At 40.1% G+C, this 12,254-nt stretch overlaps 1 protein-coding gene across 1 annotated transcript in view; it reads left to right on the top strand.

The window, feature by feature from the left end:
* The window catches only part of LOC128734164 (bromodomain-containing protein 4), a 70,192-nt gene extending 58,837 nt beyond the window's left edge, over positions 1-11,355 (top strand). Inside the window, exons 7-9 of the mRNA XM_053828207.1 lie at positions 245-289; positions 10,609-10,750; positions 10,821-11,355. Of these exons, the coding sequence (XP_053684182.1) occupies positions 245-289; positions 10,609-10,750; positions 10,821-10,961 (328 nt within the window). The 3' untranslated portion in view covers positions 10,962-11,355. The remainder of the gene's footprint in view (positions 1-244; positions 290-10,608; positions 10,751-10,820) is intronic.
* Positions 11,356-12,254: the final 899 nt, after the last annotated feature.

The following is a 12,254-nucleotide window of genomic DNA, read 5'->3' as shown; positions in this document are numbered from 1 at the left end:
TGAAGACCGCTAACAATGTTTCTTCCAATGGGTAAAATTGATCGAAACACCTTTTGATTACTTTATTATGATGTTTCGATCAATTTTTTAACGTCATAACAAAAAGCAATATTTTCACTGAATTAAAAAATTTTTTTTCTAAGCGAGTTTTCGAGCTGTGATGGAAAATATTGCTTTCTTTCAAACCTAATAGGAAATCCATAACTCATAACAAATTTATAAATTTTTGTATACGCACGATTAGATCGAATGGATACACAAACCGCCATCTGCCCACCAAAATCGAAGGGTAATATTTGCTTGAAAGTATTTAGTATACTTGTCGACAAGCGCTACTTTAGTTTTTCTTCGCTGTCATATATCATTCGACTGAAATCCTAATCCTTCAAACAATAAGTTGATGTTGATGTGGCTGGCACTTGCAAACAAAAAGCTTCTTACTATTAAAAACGCTAACAAACCAATGTAAACTATACAGATTACTGTCGTTTGCGATCTGACTTGAGACAGTCACTGCAGCTCAGATGTGCTGCTGATTCTCATTTAAAAAAAAGTACACCAAAAGACACATGTACACTTCACAAAGAACAATTTTTCCAAATTACTACAGGGACTAGGCTTTCGATGTTGTGCAGCGTAATTGTCAGTACTACTCCGGAATGGTTTGCAAAAATTTATAAACTCACGCCCCTCGCAATGGAACAAAGAACCAATCATAATGCCAACACTGCCCCACCGCAAGCCGATCATTGCTGCACTGTTAATATTAGAATTTTCATTGATCTTTCTTTCCTGAAACAAAAACGAACAATTCTGGAGGAGCAAAGGCGCTTAGAGCAGGAAAACCAGCTCAAGAACAAATATCCCTTCCAATCGTACGCGTCATCGTCATCGCTTCACTCATCCAGTTCCGGTCATTCATCGCCATCGCCATATGCTCAGCAGCAGCAGCAGCAGCAACAGCATCAACAGTACCACCAGCAACTCCCAAGGCAGCAAACGCTAAGCCCACCGCCAGTTCCACCACTGCCGAGCGATTATTTCCAACCACCAACGCAGCTACAGCAGCAGCCGCACCCGCACCAGCACCCATCACAACAACGTCATCCGCATAATTACTAAACCACTTGCGCTTTCACATACCAACAACGATCCAAACTCTTTAAAAAAAACAACTCGAATCCGTCCGTCCCTTGAGCAAAGCTTTACTGAAGCGTACACATACACCTACAAACACATACGCTTTTACTAATCCCAAGCTTTCTTTGTATATTTTCCTGCTGCGACCACTATTTATTACTAAAGCAGCGACCACATCTACTGCAGCCGAGCTCTTTTACAATAAAAGACGTCCACTATCAAACGAAGAACGATAAACCATAAGGACGAGAGAACAACCCGAGTAACCCCGAACGGACACAACAACGGGACAACATATCACTAGCTACTAGATTACTAATTTTAGAAAATAAAGCTACTACTATCGACTGAATTTTTCGCAAAATTATTGTTAGTATCTACTACTACTATCTACTATCGAAAACAATTGGCTGTGTGAGTGTGTGTTAGTTAATTTACGTTACTCGTTTTGGTGTTATTTCTGTAGTAATAACAGTATCGAAATATGTGCGACTGACGTGTACAAAAAGTTGATGAAGAGAATTGACAGTGAAAAAGACTTGCCAAAACAATAATATTATGTCCTTCATATCAATTGTCGGCAGAAAATGAACAACAACATTTAATGATAAAATTTTCTTCAGTTTTTTTTCAGTTATTCTTAGTTCACTCGCGCTTTGTGAGAAGTGTCGTTGAAACGTCCATGGTCTGCTAACTGCTACTGAAATGCTTGTCTGCCCATGGCCAAGGTCCAACAGCTACTAGAACTCTATCATGTAGTGCATTACAGCAGAGTTTCTGATGAAGCAAAGTCTCACAATTTTCCTCTTGAGAGGCCTGAAAGTCTATTCCACAGCTCTACGACCAAATCCAATGAAATTGAGATTAAAATTAATTCGATTCACATTTCTCTAGGGTCAAAATCTCATTTATCTCACAATCAAAATGAGTCAACAAGTATTGTCCATCGCTTGCTATCAGTTTTTACCATTTATCAGGTAATTTTCGTATTCTTTTTAGAAAAAAAACTTTCGTCTTTTGAGGTTATCCATCCTACTTTCCAGCCAATTTTCGAATTTGAAAAATGGCGTCAATTTTAAATACATAATTTTGCATTACTAAATCATAAGTCGCCTTGAAATCTTTGAATAGATGCTGGGTGAAAATGTTAATTTTCCAGAGTTTATGGAGGAACTGCCGCAAAACAAACAATTGCTCCGTCGTTTTTAGCCCCCTAGTCTTTAACTTATCGGGGCATATTCCAGCGAAGGTCGGTAGCAGAGCCGTAGCGTGACATTGTGACGCCCTTGGCGAAGACCCGTTTCAGCACTCCCTCGTTTCTGTTTATTATTTTCGATAAGATTTTAAACCGCCAACTGAACTTGCACTAAATTCTGGACCACATTTTTAATCAAACTTTGTTCCAAATTTTGGTACAGATTTGGACTAGATTCTGGAGCAGATTTTGGATCTCATTCTTAATCACATTTTGGGACAGATTTTGGTTCAGATATTGACCACATGCTGGACCAAAAACAGATTTCGGACCTGGACCACATTTTGGTTCATTTTTTTTTATCAGATTGCGGACCAGATTTAGGACCAATTTCTGGATTTTCTGGAATTGAACCAGGTTATAAACCAGAAATCTTGTTGTTAAACCACTAAACAGATTTTGGATCAGGTTTAGAACCAGATTCCGGACCTGGACTATAGCGCAGACCATATTTTTAATTAACTTTTGCTTCAGATTTTGGAAAAGATTTGGATTAAATTCTGAACCAAATTTTAAACCACATTTTTTATCATATTTTGGAAGAGATTTTGGACCTATATTCCAGAGAGACCTGCAACAGATTTTTGATCACATCTTTAACAGATTTAACTGATCAAATTTTAGACCAGATTTTGGACATGGACCGCATTCTGGGCCTTGCTCGTTGCGGTCCTTGCCTTGATTTTGAATGTGGTCCAAATGTGGTTTTATCAGATTTTGAATGAAATTTGAGTCTAGATTCTGGAACTGAACCAGAAAATAAACTAGATTTTGGATCAGGGTATGAACCAGACTCTGGACCTGAACCAGTTGTGGGACCTTCATCAAATTTTGGGCCACATTTTTATCAAATTTGGACCAGGTTTTGGATATTTTGGATCCCGTTTTTGATCAGATTGCGGATCAGATGTGATCAGATTTGGACTAGATTCTGGAGCAGATTTTCAATCACATTTTTGATCAAATATTGGCCAGATTTTTGTTTAGATATGGATCAAATTCTGGACCAAAAACAGATTTCGGACCTAGACCACATTTTGGTTCATTTTGACGTAGGACTACGTCTTACGGCAAGTTTTGAGATAGGGTGTCATTCCAAAAAATCGAAAAATGCGAGTGTCACGAAAAATGAAAGGTTTTGAGCGCTAATAGCTCAGCGGTTTTCCGATCGATTTTCAATATTCTTACACCAATCGATCGGAAAATCTTCTAAGAATTGACCCAAATGAAGAAAAGTATGGATTCTTGATGTTGAACTATTGAAAAATTGAAAATAATGAACCTATGTTTCACCAGAATTCGCGCTTCGTGATTGGTTGGAAGATTCTTTACGATGATCTAAACCTATACCAATTTGATATCTGTGCTTGGGAAGTAAGCCAAAACAAGTGACCAAGTTTCCTCATTTCAACAAGATTTCTTAACACCGCGGTTCAACCTAGATCATTTTGATGTCCTTGCTTGGGAAGTACGCCAGAGAGAGTAACAAAGCCCCCTCGTGCCAACAGATTTCTTACGAACGCGATTAAACCTAGTCCAATTTGATGTCTGTGTTAGGGAAGTGTGCCAGAAAAAATGACAAGTTCGTTGTCCCAACAAATCGCAAATTCTTTACTGCGAGACGATTAAACCTCGGCGAATTTGATATCTGTGTTGGAAAAATGTGCTGCACCTGTACTGTTCGGTTATAATACGACTCTGTATGAATACGCATGCTTGCCATTAGAAGTGTAGTGGAAAGATGTGCTGTTGATAAAATAGGATTGAATTGGTAAAATCCCTTCAACGTGGGAAACCATGGATAATAAAAACAATCTTTAATTTCAGTAAAGTAGCAGGAAAGCAATAGTTTGTGTTCTTGATTTTGTTAAATTGTTTTCAAATGCACAATCTTTTGAGAATTGAACGTATGCAATGTTACTACTTTGATAAATGTTACATACAACGCATGTAGCATGTATATATGTTGCATATAGCATGTATACATGAAGAATCGAATGATAACAAGCATGAATACATGCTACTATCATTATAAAGAGACTTACGTAGTCCTGCGTCACCTATATATGCGGTCGTGTCTTGTACACAACCCCTCTGATTTTTTTATCAGATTGAGGATTTAGGAACAATTTTTAGACCAAACTCTGGAATTGGACCAGGTTATAAACCAGTAATCTAGTTGGCAAACCACTAACCAGAGTTTGGAGCAGGTTTAGAACCAGATTCCGGACCTGGACTATACCGCAGACCACATTTCTAATTAACTTTTGCTTCAGATTTTGGAACAGTTGTGGATTAGATTCTGGACCAAATTTTGAACCACATTTTTTATCATATTTTGGACCCATATTCCAGAGAGACCTGCAACAGACTTGACGGATTTGCACCGGATTTTGGATAATATTTTGGACCACATTTTTGATCAAATTTTAGACCAGATTCTGGACATGGACCGCATTCTGGACCTTGCTCGTTGTGGTCCTCACCTTGATTTTGGACCACATTTTTTATCAGATTTTGAATCAAATTTAGGTCTAGATTCTGGAACTGAACCAGAAAATAAACTAGATTTTGGATCAGCGTTTGAACCAGACTCTGGACCTGAACCAGATGTTGGGCCTTCAGCAGATTTCAGTATTTGGGGCACATTTTTATCAAATTTGGACCAGGTTTTGGATATTTTGGATCCCATTTTTGATCAGATTTCGGATCAGATGTGAAACATGATTGTGAACCACATTCTGGTCCAAGATCAGGTTCTGGGCCGCATTTTTATCAGATTTTGGACCAGATTCTCAAACTGGGTCAGATTTTAGACAACATTTTTGACCAAATTTTGGACCTGAGCCGATTTTGAGCAACATTTTTGATTAAATTTTAAACCAGCAACCAGACTTTGGATCAGATTTTAAACCAGATTGTAGACCGGGACCATATTTCCCGGGTAGGGTAGACGCACCATTAGTGGTGGTAGTACCAGTAGTGGTGGAAACTCGAATTATTCCATTATTTTTGCAGATTTTGGTACAAGTTTGATACTTATCAAATAATACTGTTACTGGTAGTTCGATACTTATCAAACTTGTACCAATATCTGCAAAAATAATGGAATAATTCAAGTTTCCGCCACTACTGGTACTACCACCAATAATGGTGCGTCTACCCTACTTTTTCATTTCGATGTATCTGCAAATGAGAGCTTCTCTTCGTGTCTCCTGTCTTTCGCTTTTTACGGCGATACTAATGCATTAAAAAGAAAATTTTCAAAACATTTGGCTAGCTAGTAACTCCGGCAACCGATTCATGCAAAGCTGGATGTGTCAAAATACATTAGTATCGCCGTAAACAGCGGAAGAGAGGAGACACCAAGGGAATCATCTCATTTGCAGATACGTCGATATGAAAAAGTAACCGAGATTTTAGATCTGGACTATATTTTATTAAATTTTATTCCAGATTTTGAAAGAAATTTGGACTAGATTATGGACCATGTGTTGAACCACATTTTTTATTAGATTTTGGATCCAGATTCTAGACCTGGTTCCAGAACCATGGCGTGACATTGTGGCGGCCTTGGCGAAGACCCGATTTGGCGCCCCCTTGTTTCGTTCCTTTGAAGTTAAATATTATTTAGATATACACTTTCAGGCATGAGTCGTACAACTCCCAGTATCTGGTACTTTGCTACACTTGAGAGTGCCTTCAAGCCATTTTTGGCGCCTCTAGAGCTAGTCTGGCCAATTGCACGCTACGTCGTGTGTCAGTAGAATTTTAATCAGCGACAAAAAATCAATTTTAGCAGCTTTTTTTGCCAACTTTCGCTTTTGCGACATCGGATCTTTGCGGACCCAGTGCCGAATGGATTATGGTTATCCAGGATCGTTAGATTAATCAAGCGCTTACCGATCACCTTGAATACTAGCTATTTGTATGTCTTCTTCTACAGCGCACAACCATCAGGCTTGGGCTATCCCGGAGTCGCTAACCATTTTTTGGTTTGCTCCTGAAGATAGGTATAACGTTTCTTTGGTCAAATATTCTGGCCATAAGAACACAGCTTCCGATGCTCAAAAATGCCAAACATTCTCAGATCAGCTTCCTTAAGCGTACGTACGTTCTGCGCTAGTCTGCAAACTACGAAATTCCAGCTGGTAACATTTAACATAATCCATACAACCGCAACACGTCGTTTGATTTCATGATTCATATTATATTGTTATCACGAGCGTAGCAACACAGACAAACAGACGAGACACTCGCTTTATTTCCATCGTCCAACCAAAAACTACTCATTTTTCAAAAAAGCATGTTTCGCAACATGGCCACGTCGCGGCGCGCGTGTGGTGCTTCAAGTTTTCAGTATAAAACCATTCAAATGTAAAAATCCTACAGTATAAAACCCTGCAAATGCAAGCTACTCCGCAACATGCATAACAGAGCGTGATGCTACTGTGCAAGCAAAATGTATAGGACGATGGTTTTAAAGGATTTTCTTCTACGTGTCTTGTCGATTCGTCAGTAGTACCAAGGTATATGAATTTCTCGACTACTTTCAACCATTTCCCATTCAGCTTTACCTCAGCTACAGCACTACTAGCACTACAACGATTCTTCCCTGGTTGGTAGTTGTACTTCGTTTTTGCTTAGTTTACAATAAGTCTCAGTGTTGCAAGTACTCTCTTAGAATGCCTAAGGCCGCTTTTACACTTCTGTTGTCGATGCAGATCATCCACAAAACCAAGAAGTCTGAGGTCTAACTGATCAAGCTTACGCAATCTAGTCCTCATTATAGGCGTCATTCGAATCAGTTTTATCCATCTCGCAAGAAAACAACAAAAACTATGACAATAACAGCCACAGCTCATTTTGTTTAATTGAACAATGCACAGCCTTGAAATCCTTACTTACTTATTTAAGTGCCTTGCCGTCCTAAGACAAAACCTGTTGAACAAGGTTTCTCCACTTAATTTGGTTATGGGTTATCGCTCTCCGATTCTTTAGACACCAAGTACTCTCCGCCAAATTTCACTTCCTCTTGGTCTAACCATCTTGTTCGTTGCACTCCTGGATGTCTTGTTCCTACAGGTGGGCAAACCCCGTCGTTGCAGGGTAGTTGTCTGGCATTCTTGCAACATGCACTACCCATTGTATCCGTCCAGCTTAAACCACCTTTTGGATACTGGGTTTGCCAAAGAGCTGTGCGAGTTCATGGTTCATCCTCCGCCTCCATACTCCGTTCTCCTATACACCGGCGAAGATCGTTCTTAGCACTCGAAAATTTCGAGCACTCGCAGGTCCTCCTCGAGCATTGTCCATGTTTCCGTAGAGAACAACCGGTCTAATAAGCGTCCTGTGCAGGGTACACTTTGTACGGGGATTTAGTCTGCCAGACCGCAATTGCTTGTGAAGTCTGGTGTACTGTTCAGCCACCGCCACAGATTTTCTGCCGATAATATTCATCCATGTCATCAGCAAGGCAGACGCATGGATATTTGATATCCGCTCGGTTCATGACACTTTGTAGCGCTACGTTGAAAAGCAGGCATGAGAGACCATCGCCTCGACGAAGTCCTATGAGTGATTCAAATGAACTTGGCAATCCTCCCGCAATCCGAACACAGGTGGCACTGTGTACCATCCATCGTAGATTTAATCAGTATGATGAGCTTCCTGGGGAAGCTCTTCTCGTCTATGATTTTCCAGAGGTCTTTCCGGTCGATAGTATCATATGCAGCTTTGAAGTCAACGAACAAATGGTGCGTGGGAACTCTGTACTCTGTGCTGTACAGCGAGGAAAAATATCTGTGCAAAAAACTGTCCAGTGCAAAGCAATGAGAGTGAAAGAGACGGAGACTCATTTTGCTGACTGTTTCCGTTTCTTTCGCTCTTATTGTAAAAGCTCAAAAATCTGTGCAATTGGTGGAAATCTGTATTCTATGCATACAGATTCTGTACAGACGATTATCGACGACGATTAAATATCTGTTAAACACATAATAATCTGTGCATCTGGCAACCCTTGGCACTGCGCATCTTGGCCGCCCGCGCAGCGTTCTCCTCACTCCAACACCCTCCTACAGTCATCGTCAAACCATTCGTTCCGCTGGTTCCGTGTCACATGGTGTTCCAACATTCCTCGAGAGGGGTTTCGTCCGCAAACTACGCGCAGCTTCGAGTGAATGCGCGTAGTTTGCGGCGACGTCTGGATGCTTCAGCTGCGCGAGATCTAATCGAGGCTGGCGTCGGTACTAGATGTGGTTCACAACGGAGAGTTTTGAGCGCATCTTAACCATCACTAGGTAGTGGTCCGAGTCAACGTTAGCGCTACGATAGGATCTGACGTCGATAATGTCTGAGAAGTGCCGACCGTCGATCAAAAAGTGGTCGATCTGTGATTCTATCTGATTTGGAGACCTCCTGATGTACTTGGGTAGCATTCTGTGCTGGAAAAAGGTACTACGTACGGCCATGCTCTTTGAGGCGGCAAAGTCGATAAGTCTTAGGCCCATTTCATTGGTCAGCTGGTGTGCGCTGAAACCTCCAATCACCGATTTGTATTCCTCCTCCGGTTGGCCAGGAGCATTGAAATCCCCGATGACGATCTTGATATCATGTTTGAGCAGCGGTCGTATTCATTTTCCAACTGCGCGTAGAATTCATCACTGTCGTAATCGGTACTTCTGATCGGTACTTCGGTGTGGGCTGCGCATGTTAATGATGCTTGAAATCCACAAACAGGTAATCAGTCTACGGGTTGTGCTTCCGGAACTTATCTAGGAGAACTTTCGCAGAGTGAACAAGAGATGGGCAAATCGGATCACTAGAATGAGCGGCTGAGAGTCGGATCATTCAGGGCAGCGTTCTGGATCTTCTAAATACGTTAGGAATGTTGGAAAATGTCCACTATTCAAAATTTCAAAAATAGCAAGAGTTTTATTGCTTCACCACTCTTCTCGCTACAGAAACCAGGAATATGTGTAGTGCAGGGGGCGAATATCCCCCGTGAACTGCGTCACAGCTTCAACTCCATAAAAAACTACCCGTCTAATAAGGGGTTTGTACAATGTCAGCCTCGTACGACGGTGTACGTTTCTTGTTCGCAGCGTTTTGCGAAAGGCCTGCTGGATCTCCTTACTAGTGTTGTTGTCTGCAGTCACCAACAATCCCAAATACACAAACTCACCCAAGTAACAATTTGGGTTTTATTACACTTTTATGATGGTATTTAAGACCAAAAATGGTCTTGAAGACCACCATAAAACTCACATTGTTGCTTGGGCATCTACCACTTCTAGTTCGTTAACGGTTACGTTTCGACGCACCTTTCTTTAGCCCAATACTCCTAGACTCCGCCTTCAGTCAGTTCAGTGTAAATTGCCTCCGTCGTCGCAAAATTCATGGCTATGATATCAAAGTCATCTGTGACGTCTATGAGGTGGCTGCCTTTGGTGAAAAACGTAACCCCACGAAATGTACTTACCTGCAAAAAAGGCATCTATTCAGATTAAAGGCTAAAACGAACTTCATAACATAACGTTGAACTCGAAAAAGTTTGTTTTAATTATATACTTTCAAAACTTTCATTCTTCTGATTTATGTAATAGGACATTCCAAGTGACAATGTGAGTTTTTTATTAAAGAACAGAGGGTAGGTCAAAAATAGAAATATGCCAAATAAACTGCTCATCAACCTGAGTTAGCTCAAAACTAGAGCTGGTTATTTTCATCTAGAACGTAACACACTGTTCTGATTTTTATGTCGCATGTTAGAACTGTCGTTTCTCTTCGTCAACTTTATGATATTAAAGCAACTAAAAAATACCTACAAAAAAGTCCAATGTTACAACAAAACTCGATAATAAACCATAGCTTGTGTGCTCAAATTAACGTTTTTGAACCATCGTATGTTTATTTGGAATCCCTTATCTTGCAGTACAGATCAGTATCTAAAGGACCATTTCTTACTAAAGTTTTCTTTCTGTTCATATGTTTTTATATATATTTTACTGACCGTAATCTGCGCGTGTTGTCATCATCTGTTTTATTCTCCCGAACATCCTCTATATAAATAAACCAAAAATCCTAATCCGCAACTACCCAAAATTATATACCAACCACACACCTCCGCTGCGTGCGTAAACAACATACTGAATCATCACAACCAACAACAACAACAACAACAACAACAACAACAACAACAACAACAACAATAGCTACAAGAAAACCGTAGTCTTCGATCCGAGCAAGAGCGAAACCTACCGTGCACTGCAGGAGGGAGCTGGTGAGGGACTTCAGGAGGTTACCACGCCCATCCAGCCACGAACCTTTCAGCCGAACCGTTTAGTACCAGGAAAGGTAAGCTCCTCGTTTGCTGGCTCCAGGGAAGAGCAACCTAACCACGCAAGAATCCTTCCTCTGCTTTCAGAAACCAAACGCGAATCATCCAGCTCCTCAGCCCGAGTACGCTCAGCAGGTTAACTCGATGGGAGAATCGTACGAGAAGATCCACCAGAGTGGATCTTTCAGACGTCTGATGTACCACGTACTGTCCGAAACTGACTACTGAAGCAATTATTGCACTGTGTAGCGTTGTTTTAGGTTTAAGCCAAAAACAGGAAAAGGAACCAAAGTTCATTTACATACTTCTTTGAGACAAGAAAGCGCTTTTATGAACCAACAGATACAACACTTGTTTGCACACGGTTAACCCCCTGCTAGCGATGAGCAATAGATTTTGTATAGTTTAGTAGAAATATCTATATATTTTCAAATGTCACAGTCGAACTATTGTTGAAAAATTTATTACCGTATTTTAATTTTGGAAATTTGCTCGTACCGATGATGTAAATAAACTACTTCCACTTGTTGATCATTAGTATGCGTTGATGACAAATTTATAGTTTTTCAACGATACCAGTAACGGATAACGAATGATTCATACAGTTTCATCAAGTAACCTATCTAAGCTATTAATATTTAAAAAATAAATGTTAACAATATATTTTTGTTAGATTATTTTCTGTTTCTTATTTATATATTTAAAAAAAAATAATTTTTTCTCAATATCTCAGCGATCAGTAGGTGCAATTAACGGAACAGTTCACTGTGATGGCAGTTGTTTGAACGATGAGGAAATTGAGGTTGAGTCAATGTTCTAGTCAAAGCTATAACTCTTAGACGACAAATGAAGCAGTTTTCGTACACTGTATACCATCGAAAAAAGATGAAATCCCATTACTGGTGCGACGACTGCTTTTACTTTGCTCGAGAGAGAAAGAAAAAATAGCGAAACCATATATTACACATAGTTTTAATTCAAATTACACGACACTAGCTTCTGTTGTATGAATTAACTTATTCGAAACGTAGCACTGTTAAACACAAAAAAAAACAACCCGTGTGCAGTTAGCAATACAATCAACAGGGTCGCACGGAAATTCAGTTTATGTTTATAAGCTGAGACGAAAAAGATGGCTTTAACTTTAGTACAGATGTAAAACTACTACGAAGGCTTTTGTGACAAGCTAAGCAAGCGAATAAAACAGTTTATTGAAGGCACATTGCAATTTGTTATCCCCGAAATCCGTAAGCCCTAAAATACCTCTGGTCCCAACTCTCCAAGATAGTACAAGGTTTCGTAGGGAATTACCAATGGGGACTCACGCAACTGCGTACCAAAGGATCTTGCAAAAATGTCAAGGGTACACCGTGCTCACGGATCACATGTTTATTGACTTTAAAGCAGCATACGATACAGTCGATGGCGAACAGCCATCGAAACGAGAGGAACGATTTTCGCCAAAGAAAGCCAACTCCTAGGCTTCGCAGATGACTTTACCAGGAACTTTGTGATGGCGGA

This window comes from Sabethes cyaneus, chromosome 2 (genome assembly GCF_943734655.1).
Source record: "Sabethes cyaneus chromosome 2, idSabCyanKW18_F2, whole genome shotgun sequence".
NCBI lineage: Eukaryota > Metazoa > Arthropoda > Insecta > Diptera > Culicidae > Sabethes > Sabethes cyaneus.
This window is presented reverse-complemented; position numbering and strand designations above follow the sequence as displayed.